The following is a 21,601-nucleotide window of genomic DNA, read 5'->3' on the forward strand; positions in this document are numbered from 1 at the left end:
GAGATGCTAACACAATTCTTGAAATAAAAAGACCGTTGTAATGCTTGTTTTATCATTCAGAATAAATTGATAGAACATGCTCCCTTCTTTGCACTCCACATCATAGAGAATGGTGCTGCATTTATCTCACATTATGCAAGCAAGGAAAGTTGCATAAGAAAAATATCTGTGACTTAAACAGGAAGATATTTTATTCTAAGTCTTCTGATATTTTAAGAAAGACTACTGCAGAAATGATGTCCTTCACAGAGATTAAATGTTGTGTCTTTTGTCTCATTTTTAACAAAATGAGTTTTGAAAGTTAGATCACTTAAAAATTATTCTGTGAGCTAATATGAAATAAAAGCATTGATATGATCAGAGGTCCACTTCATACTTGTTTGTTAAAACTCTAACAGATGGAGGGACAGATGTCAGAGCCATAAAATTTGGCTCCCTGTCTTATTTTTGTTGTTGATCACAATTTGTGACTGCTTTTCAGCAAAACTTAGCACAGGTGTACACTTTAGACTTCAAAGAGGAACAATGCAGGAAAGTAAATTTATCAAACCTAATGTCAAGGAACAAAGATAGAGAAGACAAAGTAGAGACTGATTTTCTTCCTCACTTGGAAGCAGTGTCTTGGAGTTATCTTTCTAAAGGACTATTTTTTTATGTTCTAAACGATAAAACAATTTTCCAAATGTTAAATGATGCTACCAAATATCATAACCTTCAAATGTCAGAATGTTGTCTAACATTTATTTGGCAATTCCAGACTACAACCTTGTGCATTTTCTATTTCTTGCCTAATTAAACATCAACTCTAATTATGAGGAATCATTTAGGCTTTCAGTTGTCGTTTATCAACAAGTTATCTTCACATTGAGATTCGTTTGAAATGACACAAGGGGGCCTCCAGTTTTATGATTTTACTATTACTTCATTCCTGCAGCTTTTTGGAGCATGGTAAAAGGCTAATGAGCTTGATTTATTCTCTACTTTGGATTCTACTTCACAATCTATTCATGACTAATTGTGAACTTCTAAAAAGATGTGTCCTCAGTTTAATTTTCAAATTAAGCAATTTTTAAAGAAAAATGAAGTTATTTAAAATGTGATTGTTATATAGCAGAGTAGATGTGCATATTAATTAATCAGAAGAAAGCTAATAATAGTTTAGTCTTTTCATCTATATGGTGGCAAAGTAATACTCTATAACAATTTATTACTTTTATTGAGTTACATGTTGCTTTGCATGATTGACCAAAGACAAGAAAGAAAAAAATGAATGTCAAATTTTATTTAAGTTAAACTGAAACACTCTTAGAGCTCATTCTGACTTTATAGTCTTGTTTTAGTAGTTTCTGAGGCAGCTACTACCTGGTTATCTGTATTGACTGCTATCTTTTACCACATTGCGTCATGGAGAAACTTCTTATTTGATTTGAGAAACTGATGATACAAGATAAAGTCATAAATTTTAAGATCATATTTTATGTTCTCAGCTATTAGGTCTATGACTAACAACAGAATATTTGAATAAACAAGAGCCTTTTCTAGTCTAACCTTCACCTTAGACTTGAAATTATTATTTTTTGCCACACATTACCAAACTTGATTTGCCTGGTAGTAGACATAATAAATGCTTTATTGCTCTGCAGAGCGCTTATGCAAGCCTGGTATCCACACGCAGAGAGTTCTTTCATGTGCTTTCAGTGTAGATGGCAGTTGTTAATTCAAAAAGCATTTATGGCTTGGTGTCTCAGCTGTATCTGGCTCTGTTGCTCACCGGGTGCCAGAGTGCTGAGCGACTGGTCTGTTTCCTTGGGGCACTTTCAAAAGGGCAAATGCAGCTGATATCACACAACAAATGAGAAATACCAGTTTAAAATAAGAGGCTTGATACTTCAATATTGAATAAACTGAGGAGGGAAACCATATTGTCCAGAAGAACATTTCACCAAAAATGTAGATTTCTGAAAAAAACAAAAATTAATAGATGTAGGGTGAGAAATTTCCACATACAGGCATTTGTGGTGCAAATGATTTAATAATGAATGGACCTGAAATGGGTGAAATAGATTAACTGGAGAGAATGGTGGTAGGAACTGAGGACAGAAAGATTCTAATTGCAAAAGCAAAGAAGAGGCATGGTTTATCTATCTAGCAGGGAGAGTTTCCCTCTGTAAGGGTTCAACTTGGCTGATGTGTGCAGAAAGATAGAGTAGACACAGATAGTCCACAAAACAACTATTTTAGCTATCTAGGTAAGAGGAGAATGAGACTCAAATAGTAAGATAAAAAGGTAAAAAGCCACTAACTGAGATAAAAAAAATGTAATTATAGCATGAAGGTCTATATACGTGAAAGCAGACTGCACATGGTAGCGAGAGTAAGAGAGAAATCCACAGAATGGACTTTGTACAGTAATGTAAACATCATTTAGTGAGATTGAAGGGATTGGAGGAGTACATTTGCAATGTGTTCATTTGGAGAAAGGTGAATTAAGAATGAGACTATAACTCCATATTACCTGGAGATGTCAAATGGGCAACAGTTGAAGAAGTCTTCGCTCAGAACGGAAGAGGGAAGAGAGCTCACAGGTCGCTTTAGATCCGTTCATCCCATACTGCACGGAGAGAGCAGAGGAAAAAGGAGCGAGTACTAAAAACAGAATGCAATAAATGCAATACTTTGAGAGATTCAGGTTCCACATTCAAGCCTTGAATGAGAGCAACTGACAATTAAAGTCTCCTGGAAACCGTACTTGACTGTCCAGACTTTCAGAAAGATAAACTTTGAAAGTCACACCAGAACAAAATCTTAATTATGAATACAATGACACCAGTAAAGCTAATGGCTATGCTGTGTAAATAGCCAAAATTGATGAGAATTTTCAGGTTGTTTTCATACCAGATAGTTTTTCTTTTATTAAATGACACTTTGAATTCCCAGAAGCAACATGACTCATACTTGTTTCTTTACGTTCCAGTACCAAATGGTACCTAACACTGGGGGTGCTGTTTCTTGAAGCACCCTGTCATCAGCGATTTTGCCACCAATTTCTTCATGTGTTTAATAAAGTGTTTGTGACTTCCGTGTACTTTAATTTATAAAAGCATACCACACAAACTCCTATTCCTACCCCCACCCCTTCTCAAAGTGCACAGTTATGGATGATTAGCTGGTCATTTGGTATTGTATAAACCAAGTTTGTACTTACAGACATTTAAAATTATTTATTTGTACAAGAATCTGAAAATAACATTACATTTTAAGGTAAACTTAAAAAATTCCTCATTAAGCTTGATCACACACTAGAATTCGCAGTGCTCACTGTTGACACGTTGTTGGCTTTTATTTTCTTCTTTGGAATACGAACTTTGGTAGAGAGGATGCGTTCTGCATTTCGGTAATATTTCTGTTTTAGAGAAGATAGTATAAAAAAGATGGATAGTAGCTTCTGTTCATCCCTGGATTGTCTACACAGCCCTGGCTCTAGATATCTTCCACTAGCACCCCTTGGGCTTCTGCTCATCAGTAATCCATGAGAACCCAGGCAAGGCTGACTAACGCTAGAGGATAGTTAGGGCCCTCACTGTCCATGCACACATGCACCATTGTGCTGTTTCTAACCAGGTTTAGACTATAGCTATTCAAAACAGCATGACCTATGTTTCTTTTTACTAAGGAAATGCTTATAAAATATTTATGGCCTCATATGGACATTGCTGTAGCATATGATATACATGGAGCAGCTTTCTGAGTGGTAGCATATACTTGACAAATGAAAAAGTCTCTGCAAGAATGTCCCTTGCTATTACAAAACAAGAAATTCATTTCTGTAGCAGATGAGCTGTTTGAGCCGTTGATGTCCTGTCAAGAACACTCTGCATACTCCTCTTCACAAGTGTGCATGCACTATACTTACCAGAACTTAACTGTATCAATTTTCTCCCACAGAGGCAACGGTTTTGAGCTATGATGGAAGTATGTTCATGAAAATTCAGCTCCCGGTTGTGATGCACACTGAGGCTGAGGATGTGTCTTTACGGTTCAGATCCCAGCGTGCATACGGTATTCTGATGGCCACCACTTCTAGAGACTCTGCCGATACCCTTCGACTGGAGCTGGATGCAGGGCGTGTGAAACTCACGGTCAATCTAGGTAACAATATGCCTTCCGCCATTAAGCTGACACTCTCACTTTTTGTTCAGTTTTGCCTGCAAATATTTATCAACTAGCCTGTTTGCTATGGAAGTTTAAAAAAATTAATTAATGCTTTGTTGGGCACCACTTCTTTATGTTCTACATAATTTAGTGTTTTGTGATTCCTACCAAAGAGGGGTCGGGGAAGCCCTATCAGTGAGATAATTTTAAAATTTTTAATTATGAGGCTTTAAGATGTCTCAAATTGGATTTTTTCTTATTATATTTATTGACGTTCTAATGGGTGATAGATGACACCCTTGCAAAATAAATGTGTATAAATGAATGAATAAACAAATAAATAAATAATAAAGAAACGAGGGTAGCATGTGTTATATAACATGCACATGAAGGACCCCATTTACACTTTGCGCCTAGACCAGTGGTTGTTCCTACTTACTCCATGGGCTTCTCCTTTGAATAGTCATCTTTGTGGTCCTCCATCTCTTCTGTTTTGAAGTACTGTGTGGGATATTTTGCTGTCATTCAGCAATCCACAACCCTTCAATGCCCAAAGTCTGCGGCCCGCAGCAAACAGCCATGAGAACAATAAGAACACAGACTCCTTTGCAGAGAGGTAATGCTTTCCTGATTAAGTGTACTTTCAATAAGAGTCGCTACAGTAAAACCTCACCAATCTACAGGACTGATGGAGTAAAATCAGAATGAACTAAATAATCATTGAACTGTGGAATTTTAAAAGCTGAGCACTTTATTATTTTTTAGCTAAATTTAACTAATCTAACCTCAAATTAATATAGTTGTGAAATCTTGTGAAGGGGCGGGCTTAGAAGTTTATTTCAGTGAATGGGGGAGAAAGGCTCCTCCCTAATGAGATCCCGATTGCCTGCAAGTTCTACCGTCAGCTTCTCCTGAATCCTGGAATTTAGCTTTCTACCTCAACTTGGCCTTTCAAAATCCTTACTCATAGGGGCCCTTCCCCAAAATACCTCCATACCAAGTGAAGATTTAATATTCTGCCCAATAAGTTTCAATATTATCATCAAATACAACCAAGATAAGTGAAAATAAATGAGGTTTTACTGTACTTTATGACAGTATTAATTACACACACTCACACACAAACACACCACACATGCACATATAAACACTTTCACACACAAATGAATCATGAGAGGAAGTAAACCAAACTTTGAAACCATGTATTTCATTTATTTTTAGAAAGATGATTAGAACAAAACAACAGGTGACATGTGTGACAATCCTACCTACATTTGTGATGGGGAGAATGGTAGATCATAAAATAGAAAGGCAACTCTTGCTAACCTACTGCATTTAATTACACTCAGTTAATGCAAGTTAAACTAAGCTAAACAATATAGTTTAAAAAAAAAATACACTACAGTTTACTGTTCTGCTAGAGTTCCCCCTAGTGACAATGATAGGTTACTACAGGAAAATGGACTAACTGGTTTAATTGCACTAAGAGGCTGATTATAAGTGCGGACTCTTAGAGTCTGACTCTCACCAGCAAAGCATTCTGTAGAAGGAGTTGTGTAGCTACTGGTCCTTGGCTGTTTGCAACCACTTTTCTGATGCGGTTGACGACACATGACAAACTTAGCTATATGGACACAGAATCTAGGTTTATATTTTTCCATGTTCCCCAAAGGCATTAAAATAAAACAAAAGCCAAAAATCTATTTATCTCCCCATAAAATATAATCAAAACATTCCATGCAGTTCTTTTAAAAATAACCATTGTGTTATCCACACCAAAATTCTGTTTTTGTATCTGCTTTTATGTGAAGCAAGCTGATGAAAAAGAAAAATCAAAACTATACTATCAACTGTGATCCCCAGTGCATAAAGACAGCACTGATAGCAAGTAAAAGAGGCATAGGCCTGCATGCTACACAGGATGGCTGCCTGCTCCACAGCCAATGTACTTTATAAAGGTCCATGTGGTTGTTCTTTTTCTCCTTCAATGAATACAAGGTGTGGAACTGATCAACATCTGGTTGTAATCATTTTGTGCCCCAGAAAATCTATATCAAAGGAGAAATATATACATATAATGCATGATACTAGGATGAGAAAAAATGATTTTAATTTCTTTCTCCACTTGACTACTGCAGTTGTAAAAAAAAAAAAAAATCTGTCAGCCTTTGTGGGATATTAGATTTTGGAGGTCCAAGATGTCTGAGCTTAGCTGAGCTTGCACTGTACCCCATTGTGACGGAGCACTTCTAACTTTTGCTGAGAATAATAGTATGTTCTTTCACATATGGGGAGGATTGTTGCAGCCAGTCTGAATCAAGCATCTTTGACAGTTATCTACTTGTTCTCTCACTTAGATTTGTCACCATGTAGCTCTGTTTGAATTGGCCATATTTGTAAACATTCTTTTGTTTCCAATGGTACAATTTTATAACAATAAATATGGGTTCCAGAATATGTAAAGAATAATGATATGGAGTGGCCAAATTTGCATGTGTCTGTCCCCGGAAGGGTGGACTGTAATTTTATTGGATGTCTGCAGCTATTACCTTGAAGGATAAATATTCATTTTTCATCTATTCTTCCCCATCTAGATTGTATCAGGATTAACTGTAATTCCAGTAAGTGCCTATTCAAAATTTTTAAACTGTTCTTCCTCCATTGCAATGTAAGCTAGACAAGGAAGAGAGAGAGAGTAAGCCAAATGCATCTACCGAATTCATGATCTCACCTTGAAGAGCACCAGTCCATCATCTGGGGTGTAAACATTCATTATATATTTGATCATCCACATTAGATTAAATTCCTATATAATTGTGCATAGATTAAATTCCTATATGATTTATTCCTATGTGGTAAAGAATTGGCACACATTTGGAAACAGAATGTACAGGCGTCTGTAGAGGCATCAGATTGTACATTGGTATTTGGTCAGGACATGAAGTCCAGGAGTTCCCTTCATTATTACATAGGGTAAAATACCTTGTGCCTCATTTTCTTCTGTTTCTATCCCTTAACTAAAAAATATAAATGTTTAACTTCTCTTATTTTGAGAATTATCAATCATCCCTCTAAATTCACACAAAGATTTACATAGACATTATATATTCTTCACCATCCTATGTTCTTAGAAAGTTTATGAACCTGAAGAGTTAAGTCTTGATTATTAAGAAAATGTACATGATGAATTTTTACATCCTGATCATATATATATACAAAAATAACTAAAACCATTCAAATGTGATATGCATGCCAAATGATAAGTCAGAAAGATGCATGGACTGAGTTTTATTTGAATTTTGATGGAGATCTGAACGGATATAAGGGCTGTGGTTTTATTTTGAGTTCCAGAATTAAGTAATAAGTAAATCTATTCCATTTATGTGAATGTTTAGATTTTTTTCTTTTCCAGGTTTTGCTGACCACATAAAGAAAGCTCTTCCAATGATCACATATTTGTTAACTACTTAATAAAATAATTCTAACACACCTCTCATCTCTCAATGCCATATTAAGATTCCGGTCTCTGGCTTTGGGAGAAAGCTGCCTGTGAGTTGGTGGGGCTTTCAAAATATTTGTCTGTGTTTCCAAAGGCCAACAACCCCTTCTCTGAGGAAAAAAAAATTGCAAAAGCAAAATAACTTTTTAAAATAAACACATACTATTGGATATGTTTGAGTTTGAAGACAAACAATTGATATTTGTTCTCATGTGTGGTAATATTTTAAAGCAAAACAAAGGTGAGTTTGATAAATAGAATAAACATTGAGTTATAAACTAAGCCAGCTGTGCCAAGCAACTAAAAATGATCAAAACCAAAATAATTCCTAAAAATTATCTCTCTGAGCTTTAACACAAATGAAATTTCAAGTTTACGTGAGCTCCTCTCCTATCATTCTCTTGGTTTCCTTCCTAAAAACTAATTTTATAGGTTTTATAGTCTGACTTTATAGATCTATGCCCCAGTTCCCAGAAGTGCAGACAGGAGTAAATTGGCAGCCCACAAAGTACTCTCCTCAAAGGTAAATTTGGGCATTAATACAATGGTAGCGTTTACTGATTTCGTGTGGGGAAAATATTCATTTTGACACCTTCCCCTTATGTATTTCTTTTATTTTATTTGTATTAAGCACAGAATGAAACATTGTTTTAAATTTATAAAACAAAAAATTTACACTCAGACAATTAATGGAATTAACCAAATCAAATGTGATTCTCTGTCCCTTAGCTACAATTACTTAAAACTATATATATATATAGAGAGATATAAATATAGACATATATAGATATATATTGACTATATATTAGTATTCTTAGACTCAAATCATCATTGTCTGCTATGAGGCTCTACTGATATGGTACTATGAAGAGTCTTTCTCCATACTCTCATATTTCATATAATAATAATATTGAAAACAAAGGTTTTCACTGGTTAGTGATTCTTTTCCTTTTTAAAGTAGTATAAGTCACACTTGACTACTTGAATTAAATGGGTGGATCTCGAGCTTTCAGTGCACACCTCGGACAGGACTGCACATGCCTTAGCTTGACAGTAGTCACTGGAAGAAACGGTCCATGACAAGGTAATGTTTTCCTTTTCTTTTGCCTTTGTTTTATTTGGGGAGCAGTGAGCAAATGTAGTGGGTTTCGTGAAGAGGAGTCAAATTTGAGGGTAGCTAGGGATTTGCGAATCAAATAATGTTCACCTGTTTTCCCCCTCAGTGCAGTTGATACTCAACCAAAATTTAATTGGAAATACTTGTATCTCAGCCTGACTCTAAGGAACAATTTATTGCATAGAACTTTTGTGAACCCTAAGCTTGTCTGACATTTTGGCAGTCAGTACACATTTGCATAACTCTTGATATATTATTATGAAGTACTTCAATTGATATGTTTTAAGAAAACTACCACAGGTACTAAATGGACTATAACAAAAACAAAATTCCACCAATTGAGAACTTATCCTCTAAATTGTTCAGATTGAGCACAAGCCATCTGAGATTTATTTCTGCACATTTACTTGGAATTTAAATCTTTTGGACGGTGAAGGAAAAGTGTTGCAGACCAGGCTCAGTTCGCTCCCATGTCTCTGCCGACATGAGCATGACTGTTTGCACGCTGCATCTTAGAATTAGATTGTGGTCAGGCTGAAAACATATGGACCGAAAGGTAAACACCATCATTTATGAATATCGACTGTCCTATGCTCAGGGTCACCAGAAAGGGAACAGGGCAGGGAGAGTATTCTTTCTTTCTTTCCCGCTTTGAGAAAAGCTGACTGTTCTGTGCATTGGTCACTTTTCTGTTGCAATAAGCACCGTGACCAGAAGCAGCTGGTAGGAAGTGCAGCTATTTGGACATGCAGCTGCAGAGGACTAATAGCCCTCATGACAGAGAGGCATGAGAGCAGGAACAATTGTCTGGGAGCTCATATCTGGAACAGCGCAGTGAGTGGGAGTGGCATGAGGTTCGGGACTCTCCAACCCAATCAGTGACTTGCTTCCTCCACCAAAACTGCATCTACCAATAATCTCCTCAAACATTGCTACCAAATGGGAACCAAGTGTCCAAATATCTGAGCCGGGGGAAAGGGAACTTCCAGTTCAAGCCACCACACCACGACTCAATAATTTTGTAATACAATTGCATAAAAAGAAAAATAAACAAAAAACAGTAGGAACAACAGCAGCAGCAGCAACAAAAACCCACTTCCTTTAATGAAGATAATTTCTGAGTAAATAAAGATAATTTAGTACAGTTATATAGGAAAGGACTGAGAATTTACATCCATTTAACATAAAGATAAAAAATATTTGAATTAATTGAAAAAGTTGTAGACTACTTGACAAAAACCATCATGAAACTATACTAATATAAGATAAATTATAATAAAGTGTCAAAATAGTGTTTTTAATATGATCCTCAATTATTGGATATGAAATAATGTTGCAAAAATGTATTTGGCAGTATCTTGGCAGTTCCATAATATTAAATGACTTAAGTGTTTTAAGACTATAAAAAGTTGCAAAAGGAAGTTTCTATTCCATGTAAACGTTTCTCAGATGCACTGTTTGTAGGGTTTGTACAAAATTTCACTATTATTCTTTTCATTGCAAAACCATATAGCCTGGAGACTCCTTAAATATTAGATTTAACAAGAGACATCTGATCTCAAACTGGATACTCAGTGATTCCAAACAGTATATCTAAACTGATTAGATTATATTTAAATTTTTTTCTGAAAAAAATAGCCTTTGTAGTGATGTATTTGTTTACTTAATATTGTTCTTTTTTCTAAGCATTATTATTGTATAAGTGTTTAGAGCTGTAATCTTTGAAGTTGAAAGATAGAAAAAATTTGGAAGTCAGACTTGAACTCATTACCCATGGGTGAGGCCTAATGTCCATAGAAGTAACTACTTTCATTTTGTAGTGGACATAGTAAGGATTTAATTTTGTTGTTGTTGTTTTTGTTGTTTGTTTGTTTATTTGCTTGTTATTTTCAGTAGGTTTTGGTTTTCCATGCTAGTGGCACATCATAGAATGTTATTCTTGCCTATTGGAAGGCGTGAAGCCATTAAAGCAGTGGAGTGCATGTGCATGTGTTTGTGTGTGTGTAGTGAGGAGAGGAGAGAGGGTGTTCAGGCCCTTTCAAACACTAGAGTTTTGTGCCAGCTCCCTTTCTCTGTAGTTTTACACCTTATTTTTTTGAGATGGAGTCTATCACTAAACCTAGAGCTCAGCAATTGGGTAGACCCTCTAGTTAGTGAACTACTATTTTCATGTCCCATGCAGAGACTATAAGCACCACATGGAGAGACCCAAGCTCACATCCTCATGCTTGGCCAGAGAGCAATTCAATTCACTTGACTGTCTCCCAGCCTGAGAAATGGATTTTAATACATTTGTGGTCTCTGTTTTGCTTGTTTTCTTTTACCTTTTTGTTTGTGCTCTGTTTGTGTCTCCTCTCCTTCCCTGCTCCTTCTTCCTTCCTACTGCTTCTCTGTTTCTTTCTAGACTTCTAACGTGGCTTTCTTCTGTTCCCTACCTTTTTCTTTCCATATGAGAATAAAATCTCTTTGGGGCTAAAACAATTACTTCAGTAGGTACAGCTCTCAACTATTTTTGGTTTAATCATGCCAAGTGATTCATCTAAGATGCCTAACCAACAAAATTGCAGAAGATATTTATGTGGTCAAAATGTCAGGGGTTGATGCTCAAAGTCTTTTTACAACACAAAACACCAGTCCTAGAGGCAAAAGGGAATCTAAAGCCAAGTACTTAACTTCACTTTTGACTTGGAAAGAGATAAGCAAGATTCAAAGTAGTGTTGTTATTGGAAAATAGACTTTGATGGATGTCTGGGGTAGATAATAAGATCTTTGTGTTATCATTTTATTACCAGAATGAAAAGATCAACTGGATATTAGTTATCACCAATTTTTCTATGTAGATAAAAATGAAAAGCAATAAAAGAATGCAAAATGTCAACCTGTGGCACTTAAGCCATTTTAGATTGCTGTGATCAAGCTGTCACTTGGCAAAGCTACTTAAATAGATAGGCATACATTCTGGGGGAAGGCATAGATTAGCATGGAACGCATGTGCTGTTCAGAGCTGCCTGGTACCTGAAGAGGAGACAACTTTAAAAGGTAGAGTTCTGCTTGTTCTCCCAACATGGGAGTTTGTTTTGTAGAGTTTATAAATAATTGCCCCAGAATGACTGGTGTTGTCTAGCATCTGGGATAGAGGACAGTAAGAAATAACAGGTAAAAAGAAAAATACAGAAAATTTGAGTTGTGTTATGGTTATTTGCTGAATGTATGTACAATGGAAAGAAAGATAAGAAACAGTTTCATAAATTCTTATTTTTAGAAAAGCATTAATAGTAATGGAATTTAAAACATAAAGGAAAATTGTAGGTTTCCAACAGAAAACAAGCAGCTAAGATAAACAGAGGGCTTTGGATATTGTCACAAATCTAGACAGCTTCCAAAATTTGAATGAAATTTAAAGGAAGCCTGTTTGAATCATCTGCACATTTAAATTTGTGAGGAGCAGAATGAAGAAAATAGCTTTTCTTGATTATTTTCACAGCTGCATAGATAGGTGAGAGATTGAAGATAGAAGACTTTGTATCTAATGTGAATAATCTCACTGCGTACATGAAATATAGAAATCTACCTTGCTCCAAATGCCAGAAAAGATCACTATTTATTCAGTCAGAATTCTTTCTAAAACCTGGTGAAGGCATACTTCCTGATTAGGGCTGAATGTATTCAAATTCTCTTTTCCTAATGAATATGGCTTAGTAAACATTGACTAGGCCAACATTGAAAAAAAAAAAAAAAAAAAAAAAACTAAGAAGATTCTGACAAAATAATTCCGACTTTGATATTTCTTTCTTTTTTTTTTCTATAAAGTGGATGTTTTCTTTTCTATGATGAAATGCCGCTGATTGAGTACAGCATGCTGGCTGTATATTTTGTTTGTTGAACAGACAAACATCTCTATATACTTGCTTTGAGATTTTGTTCTTTTTTCATTTTTTTCTATTTGTTTTCCTTTCTGTTTTCTTCCACTAATTATCTTTCTTTCCTCCTTTCCCTGTCTTTTGGTGGGGATATAACATTTCACAAATCATCATGGATCTAGAAAAAAAAGGGGGAGGAGATGGAAATCTTGAATAAAAAAATGAGAAAAAAAATTCAAGTCAAAAAAAAAAAAAAAAAGAGTGAAACTATGATTAGCCACTACTTGCTGGTGGATAGAAGTACTTTTTTTCCTTTTGCTTTTAGGTCTCTTATTGAGATGTGTATGGTTAGAGTTTCATTAGCTATAAAGGAAGGAGTGTTGTTTATTTTTTCTGTACAGTTGATCTTTTTTGTACTTGTAATGATTCAGTTCCAGAAGCACCTAATTTCTCTACAATCAAAAAAACCAATAAGTGTTCAAAATCTTGTAATTAAAACAGCATCTAATCTCCAAGAAACAGTAATACCTAAAAGTGATCCAAAATATCCATTAAATCACTCCTTTAAAAATTAAAATTACTAGTTTTATATATATAAAGTTATTAATGACTTGTACCTTTTTAGTTACTTATCTGAAATATGGAAATAAATATCATGATCATGGAGTTCCATTAATAAAAATCACTAAACAGGAAGTGCCCATCTGCCACTGGTCATCGTACAGTTAATTCCTGGTAGATGGGGGACTGTAAGCATTATAGTCTGGCATATATTTAAATGAGCATGCATACATACATCTTATTTGGGTACAGTGGTTTAGGATGTGAAATAGAAAATTTTTGAAGTTTTTGAGAATTTTGTTTGATGATTTAAATTTTTTCTTAGAAAGATGTTTCCTACTTGACTATTCATTTTGCAAATTATCTTACATATAACATATGAATAGATTTCCAAATATGTCTAACATCTACATTTTCTGTTAGTTTTCTAAATTTTAGAATATCCTTTATCAGAGCAAAATTCAGTTGTGTTCCCATGAAGTTACAAGTCACATGGATTCAAATGTTTTTAGATGGATAATACCACTTTATAAAAATACAAGTTTTATTATGCCAAATGATAACATTACTAAACATAGTATTCTTACCATTAATTAAATATATATTTGAGCATTTGATAAGAACTCACCATTGCTATCTCTTCACACCCAGTCACAAAGATAATTCATAAAGAACACTACTAGTTAATACTTAAGAAAATATTGTTCTTCAGTGTTCATAGTGGATTAAATTTGTTCCATATCTGAGAATTACATATATTAGGACAGTTTTAGTGGTAAAGTCCTGTTATTAGGGTACACTAAGAATCAGCCAAATATGAGCTAATTTCAGTCAAGTCAGTTTGGGGGTATTAAAGGGGTTCAAGCACTGAAGTATTGTGCTAATCTCTGTTGCCTTAACTATGAGGGATTGCTGCCCTCCCAAGACTCCTGTCTCAATAGTTTGTGATTAGCCAGGCGGTGGTGGCGCACTCCTTTAATCCCAGCACTCGGGAGGCAGAGGCAGGCGGATCTCTGTGAGTTCAAGACCAGCCTGGTCTACAAGAGCTAGCTCCAGGACAGGCTCTAAAGCTGCAGAGAAACCCTGTCTCGAAAAACCAAAAAATAAAAAAAAAAAAATAGTTTGTGATTATAATCATAAACTGTCTGTTCTTTTTGTCCCTCTGGTATCTTAGTCACTCCTCTCCTTTCTGCTGATTTCTCCCTGCTTCTCCTCTGCTGCCGTTTTCCCTTGTCTTTGGTGGACTTGTAGTGCCCTTCACCTTGTGAATGTTTCCATTCATGGCTTAGTTTGTGCTGCCTGTCTTTATTTTTCACATTGTTGTTCCTTCTGTGTTTATTCTATGTGCTGTGGCTCTAAATCCTACTGGAAGAAGTGAGTGAGTTCATTATTTCTCAGTGTCTCATTGGTCAGAGCTTTCAAGTCAGGGCATCCTTGACCTATTAACAAGAGGTTAGCCTTGGTGGGGAATGTTCACTCTTGATATAATCAGCTGGCTTCAAACAACATGGTTCATACACTATCTTCAAATGGGGCATTGGGACTGCCAGAGTCCAATTCTAATTCTCTGAGCTGTATGACTAAAATATTTTTACTGTGGCCATAAAATTTCTCTGTGGATGGTAACTCATCACTACATCACTGTTATGTAAGTTGAGTAGAAAACGTTATTTAGATAGAAGGGATACCAGAATTAATTTATTTTCTTTGCTCCTTTTCAGTGAAAGCAAAGAGCAAGATGGCTATGAAATATATTAAGAAACTAATTTTCAAAAATAGTAAATGTTAAGATACTCAAATTATTATGATTTTTATTGACCTCAATTTTACTTTTGTTAATTGTTTTCTTAATGTAACTTCTCATCATGATTAACAGATCTTTGACTTAAATTCAAACTTTCAATGCTTTATGCATAAAATTATTCAAACCAATGGAACTTCAAAGCTGCTGATTACATATATGTGTATACATAAACTTGCTTTAGAAATGTACAATATAAGACAATGCCCATGTAAACATGCCCATAATCTCGCATTCTCAGAAGTAGAAACAGGAGGACTAGGAAATTAAAGTTGTTCTAGTTATACAGTAAATTTAAGGTTTATCTTGCTTATGTGAGACTTTTGAAAAAATAGAAAGGAATGAATGAAGAGAAGGAAAGAAAGAAGGAAGGTAAGAAGGAGGAGCTATCTATAATCTCAGAATTAAAAATATGTTTTAAATTTACATGAGAATAATGTAAAGAACTAATAAATTTGTTCATGAATCGGGAATCAGGAAATTTCCAACACAAATTCTCACTGACTGCTACAGAAGGTAAGTAATTCTGAACCATTTTACATGCCATAAAATGAAAAGGGGTAAAGTAGTTTATATGAAAAAAAAGCTGAAACCCAACTAACATTTACAAGTAACAAATTTCTAATCTGTATTTCATAAATTTCAAAAATTCTCTTTAAATGAAAAGGAAATGACTTAATATAATTATTGAAACATTCTTAGAATGTAGACTTATTCAGTGAATAAATAGTATAGAAATAAGCAAAGCAGTAGAACCTAGACAATGATAATGAATACAATAACACAAAATTATAAAAAATGATTGTGAATAACTGCACATATGAATCCTGACCATAAACTCCAAATATGATGATTATTTATTTGTTTAAATAGATCTTGTAAATACAAACCCAATTATCTTATGTCTGAAATTTTAATCTAATAAGTCAGCTCAGAAAATTTATTTTCTGAAGAGTACTTTGATAGTTCTTTAAACTATACAATCTACCAGTAAAACAATTTTAGCCAATAGATATAAGAAATAATATTGCACTGAAGGTATAGAGTAGCCAAGTGCTAGAGTAGGTGCTTAGTAGTAGAACCTTGCCTTCTATCCCAAGGTTGGAAGGAAGAAGAGAGGGAGGGAAGAGAAGGGGGAGAAAAAAGGGAGAGGTAGGGATAGATAGAGAAAAAGAGAGAGTGCTTTTCCAATGTTTTTGGAGATATGTCTTTCTGCTGGTCAGGTGCTAGTGACTAATTTCTTGCTTTTGTTTATCAAATCCACCTTCTAATACATGCTATGAAATTTTCTTTACTTTTCAGTCGAAAGGCCATCAAAAGTAGATAAAAGTAAATGTCCTATCAAAATAAAATTTAAAAAATTAACATCACGACCATTTAGCATGCTTTAGCCTACAATAGATATCCATACACATCTTAAATCTATTGGCATGTTAAATTTCTCTTTTATTTTGGCCTATTTAATCTGTGTCTAGATATATGGGCATATAAGTGCAGGTCCCACACACTGCAGAAGCAGGTGTCAGACGCCTTGGAGCTGGTGTTGCAGGATGCTGGGAACCAACAGGTTCCACACCCTGCAGAAGCAGGTGTCAGACACTTTGAAGCTGGTGTTACAGGATGCTGGGAACCAACTGGGTCCTCTACGAGACCAGTATGTGCTCTTCACTGCAGAGCCTTCTCTCTTGTTCGTGAATGTCTTTTGGAAAAGATTTGGTCCTTAACAAGAAATAATAGTCACATTTAGAAGCTTTGTGGAACAGGAAATATTCAAAAGTAGTATATGATTTCAAACTTCAAAAAAACTTTTATTAGCATATTTGAGCTCTAACCACTCACATTTGAATAATATATACTTATGGTGTGACACCATGTATATGTGTTTTTATGCAAATAGCCCACGATACACAGATTAAGTTTAGAATGTTTCATAAACAATTGTAGTTAAATAGCGTGTCTTAAAACTCATTTGTTGTCTATTTCATATTGTATGACAATATGATTTATAGAAATTCCAGGACACATAACCAATTAATGACACACAAGGAGAACACACAAAATCAGTACTCTCAGTTTTCTCAAGTGATTTTGAGGACATGATTTTGAACAACAAGCCAAACAAGGAAATGCTCAGATGAAATGCTTCTAGATGTTTCTAGATAGTGTAAGGTGTCATTGACTTTGGCCTTCTCTGGGAAGGAATAGTATAGCTCCCTGGAATACTAACCAGAAAAGAATGCTGGGAGAGGAGCTTGGAGGAGTTTTCACAGTGTCTCCTCAGCCAACCCACATTAACTGGGAGAGAAATTTTCTTTCTGAAAGTTATTGCACTGGCTGGTCCATCACTACGCAGCACCCCTTCCTGATAAGTAAGGCAAGCTGTTCATATCAGAAGATATTGATACAAAAAAGCAGTTCCAATATTTTCCCAAATAAATTGTCAAGTAATTGTCACAGAACTAAACTTATAGACTGACTTAGTCTAATAATTAAGTTCATCATAATTAAAAGAATTATCACTGTTTTTTGCATATTGAAGTCCAAAAAAAGGATTTAGCAGTTTTTGTGTTATATTCAGAAATATTTTCTGCTCTCTCTCTCTAATTCTTGGGTGCCAAGGGCAGCTTTGTGGTAGCCCATTAAATCTAGGTAGTCATGGAAGACTGGAACCAAAAGAAATACCTCAAAGAATAGTTTTTGGGCACATTCCTTAAAATGTGCTTTCTCAGCAAAGAGGCCTCTGATTGATGCTTAACACAGAGGCACAGATTTCTAGATGTCTACTGTTCTCCCCCTAAATGAAAGCAAAGAAAAAAGAAAAACTCAAGAAAAGTAACTTAATCCTATTTTTCACTGGCATGCTTTTGACTTTTGGAATATCAAGAATATCCAAGAATATTTCCCAAAATCCAAGGATTAGTTAAATATTGTGAGACCAGCCTTGTCCTTCATGGTAGTCAAATTCACATAGGCTATGGGAGTTTTGGAGACACAGAAGACAAAACTCAAATCAAACCACTGTTGTAGACTGACACAGAGCAGATGCTGCTCTATACATTCTTGCGAGATAAACTTATTTAATCAAGTAATCTTTGAATTATGATGATAATTCTGTTTATGCAATGTCAGTTTATATATAAATTAATATTTATGTGCTTAGAATCTGCATGCATTTTAATTCCTAAAATTAAAGACAGGGTGATTCTGCATAGGTTTTTTATAAGGTGAATTTAAATAAACACTAATGTAGATCAATATAACCTTTTTTCAAATAAATAAACAGCAAATATATTTTACATAAAAGCATATTGATTCTTTACTATTTAATTTTACACCTGCTAGCTGTCCTGTTATGTGATAAGCATTTCTTGGAAATGAACTTTTTTTATAAACCTTAAAATAAAATCACAGTCCAGATTTTTACTTTCTTTTTAATTGGCTTATTTTATTCTGCAATATTTCTAAGCTTGTAAGTTGAGCTAGAGTAGATTTGAGGAGAGTTATTTTTGAAACATTCTTTGAGCAATATATTTGTTTAACTTGTGATTATTTTACTGTGTTGTGGATATATTATGTATTTGAAAGGTAGAATATATTTTTAAACTGTTGGATTTTCCCATTGGAAAACATCAGAGGTATTTATCCTGATCTGTCATAAATGGGTACAATCAATATCGGGACAGTTTTAACTTTGTCCACTTTCCTACACGGATGACATTTAGACAGCAATGAAATGGAAGATGAGGAATCCATAAACAGTGGAATTTGTAATAGAATAAAGGCACCGTAATGAAGAGATGTTCCTTGAGGCCTCTGTTTCAATCCCCAGATGTCAAATCTCTAACCAAGAAAATGTATGTTTATCTGCTTGTTTCACATTTAAGTATGAAGACGTGAGCTCACATAGGACTTAAGCTGACTTCCTCTTTGCCCCTAGAAACTTCTAACACTGGTCCTAGGTCTTTTTGCTCTCTTAAGTCATACAGACATACTTTTTAAGTTTATTGTTAAAACAACTGGGGAGGGGTGTCCCAAATAGTTATTAGCTTGACAGCCATAGGACTTAACATATTACATACTTCTAAACATTAAAACAAGGGACATGGCTATCTTTGTGAATAGAAGCACTTAAAGTCACTGGGATGACTTTTCATTAATCATTTGTCTTAAGTTAAGCATTTATCTGCCTAAAGCAAATTCCCACAAAATAAAAAAAAAATTAACCTTTTAGCCAGGCAAACACCTTTAATCCAGGCACCGGAGAGGCAGAGGCAGGCAGATCTCTGTGAGTTCAAGGCTGGCCTGGTCTACATTGTGAGTTCAGGACAGCCAGAGTGACATAGAGACACTGGCTCAAAAAAAAAAATTAACTTTTCAGCAAATACTCAGCAACTCGTTCAATGGCACTGTGCAAGAAAAGATAATTGCTACATTTTCTGAGTTTTCAAATTCACCCAGAAGAAAATAATGACAGCATAATATTGATAATAGTTATTATCATGAGAACACACCCCATAGCAGATGTTGCTTTAAGTGATAAAAATGCATTGAGCTCATTTGTAGACAAATGATTTCTCTTATTAACATATTTTACAGTGCTATCTAAGGCACAGGGAAGAGAAGTGTGTTGCTCAAGTTCCCACCAGAACAGCTGCTGCAGATCAAAATAAATAATGTTTTAAAAAGTATAAAACAAAAGCAGAAAGGATGATTTAAGTAGCAATCTAATCAACATAGAAACACTAAAGTTAATGTGATGGGTTTCTCTGGTGGAGGGAGGTTCTGAAAATGCCTTTCCTCAGTGGTTAGTGTTCAGATTTTAAAGAATAGGCATGCTGAAGTTAACATTTGATTTATGCTATTTGCTAGAAATACTTTTAATAGGAAAGGATATTTTTACTATTTTAGTGAAACACTGTGTGTCTGTCCTTAATTCTGAAGGCAAGCAGCTCTCTATAAAGTTATTCTGAATTGGTTACAAGCCTCTAAAGAATTAAGGAGTACTGAAGGAGAAATAGAACACATACTGGAGTTACCTCTTTTGGCTGGCCATCTATCTTTTGTGGATTTTAGGGAACTGGTTTGTCACCAGACACAATTAGTTACTGGCATTAAACCCCACCAGCAGGACAGACCAGGGGCAGTTCTCTGCTTTCCCACAGGTCATGCAATTACGTGCAGACAATGTGGTAAAAATGATTTCAACTTTGCCTTGCGTATACATTCCTGATATAAACCTTCAGAAGGATGCTTCGAGATCAGTTAAGTACAAACTTTATACTGCTAACTAGTACTTCCCAAGCTTATGTGGTGGGAGGACTCATGCACAGGCCAGTGGTCTCCAGTCCTTAGCTTCAGACTCTTCATTTGGAGCGGGAACTCCATGTTTTCAGTTTGCATAAAGCCTGCAAATTATGTAGCCTGTGTGCCCATGGGATTATAGAAAGTAGCAAAAGAAGAATGGAGGCATGTGATTTACATGTCTAATTTCAATTTGCAATTAAATTTCCTGCTGACTCACAGGAGAAGTAAAAAAAAATAAAACCCCACTCTCCCTGATCACTAAAATTTGAGGAAGGTAAAATAGGTTAATAAAAAATTAACGTGCTTTGATTTTTTTCATAACTTATTTAAAAAGAGGTCAAATTAGTATTGATTTTCAAAAATATTTTCAGACCAGGAACTAATAATGAAGTCAAACGGCAGACTGTGGGTGTCATAATCATAACCCAAGTAACACAGCCTCATGCCATTTTCCGACAGGAAATGTGGCTGCCAAGAAGTGTGACTCAGGCTGCATGCTGCAGCCATCTCTGCCAGTTACAAGGGCTCCTCTCTCTTCCTGTCTTCTCACAGAGACAAGGCTGGCTTCCCTCCCACAGGGTCCTTCCTCCCACCACAGGCTAAGGGAATTGCCAAATAACCCTGTTAGCACCTGGGGAAATTGATAGAAATGGAAATCTATTTTTATACATATATTCTCACATACACAAGCATCAAACTTGAACATGAAGCCTTCTAAGTCGGAGGAAAAGCAGGGTAATTAATGCTTTCTAGATTTTGTGTTTTTAGAACATTTTGGTTAAGTTTGTTTTTAGTTTGTGACTTCTCTTTCTTTTTATGAAACTTTGAATCAAAGGCAACAGTAACTCTAAAACTCAAGAGTGTCTGATTCCAAAACACTTGACTATTTTTATTATAATTTCTTTACTACTCTATGTGTAGAAAATTATGGGAAATTTTAAATTGCCTATTTACTAGTGTAAGCTTACAAGCTAAAAACACAGACTACAAAGCTAGCCATTTAATAAAGTTTCATTGAAACACAATATAAACATTTGTCTCCATATAGCACACAGACTGCTTTTTAGAAGAGCGAAGCTGAATTAATTGCAATAGTGACTTTACGGCTTTCCAGCTGGATAGAGTTACTCTTCGGTCAGCAGCAAATATTCCATCCCTGACCTACCAGTATACCAGATTTTTCAGAAAAAAACAAAAAACAAATATAAAACAATAAAAACACTTCTAGTCAGGGTTTTGCGAAAGCTGACATCATTGTTAGATACAACATATTTTCTAAATGTAAATGAATAGGAAAATGTATTATG

At 35.0% G+C, this 21,601-nt stretch overlaps 1 protein-coding gene across 19 annotated transcripts in view; it reads left to right on the forward strand.

The window, feature by feature from the left end:
- The window catches only part of Nrxn1 (neurexin 1), a 1,076,729-nt gene that overhangs the window by 477,340 nt on the left and 577,788 nt on the right, over positions 1 to 21,601 (forward strand). For 12 of the 19 annotated variants that reach the window (XM_038319685.1, XM_038319674.1, XM_038319675.2 and 9 more), the window contains 2 exons: positions 3,946 to 4,149; positions 6,747 to 6,773. In XM_038319685.1, coding sequence (XP_038175613.1) covers positions 3,946 to 4,149; positions 6,747 to 6,773 — 231 coding nt within the window. The remainder of the gene's footprint in view (positions 1 to 3,945; positions 4,150 to 6,746; positions 6,774 to 21,601) is intronic. The other 7 variants (XM_038319682.2, XM_038319690.2, XM_038319689.2 and 4 more) reach the window with 1 other exon arrangement.

This window comes from Arvicola amphibius, chromosome 2, assembly GCF_903992535.2.
Source record: "Arvicola amphibius chromosome 2, mArvAmp1.2, whole genome shotgun sequence".
Lineage (NCBI taxonomy): Eukaryota > Metazoa > Chordata > Mammalia > Rodentia > Cricetidae > Arvicola > Arvicola amphibius.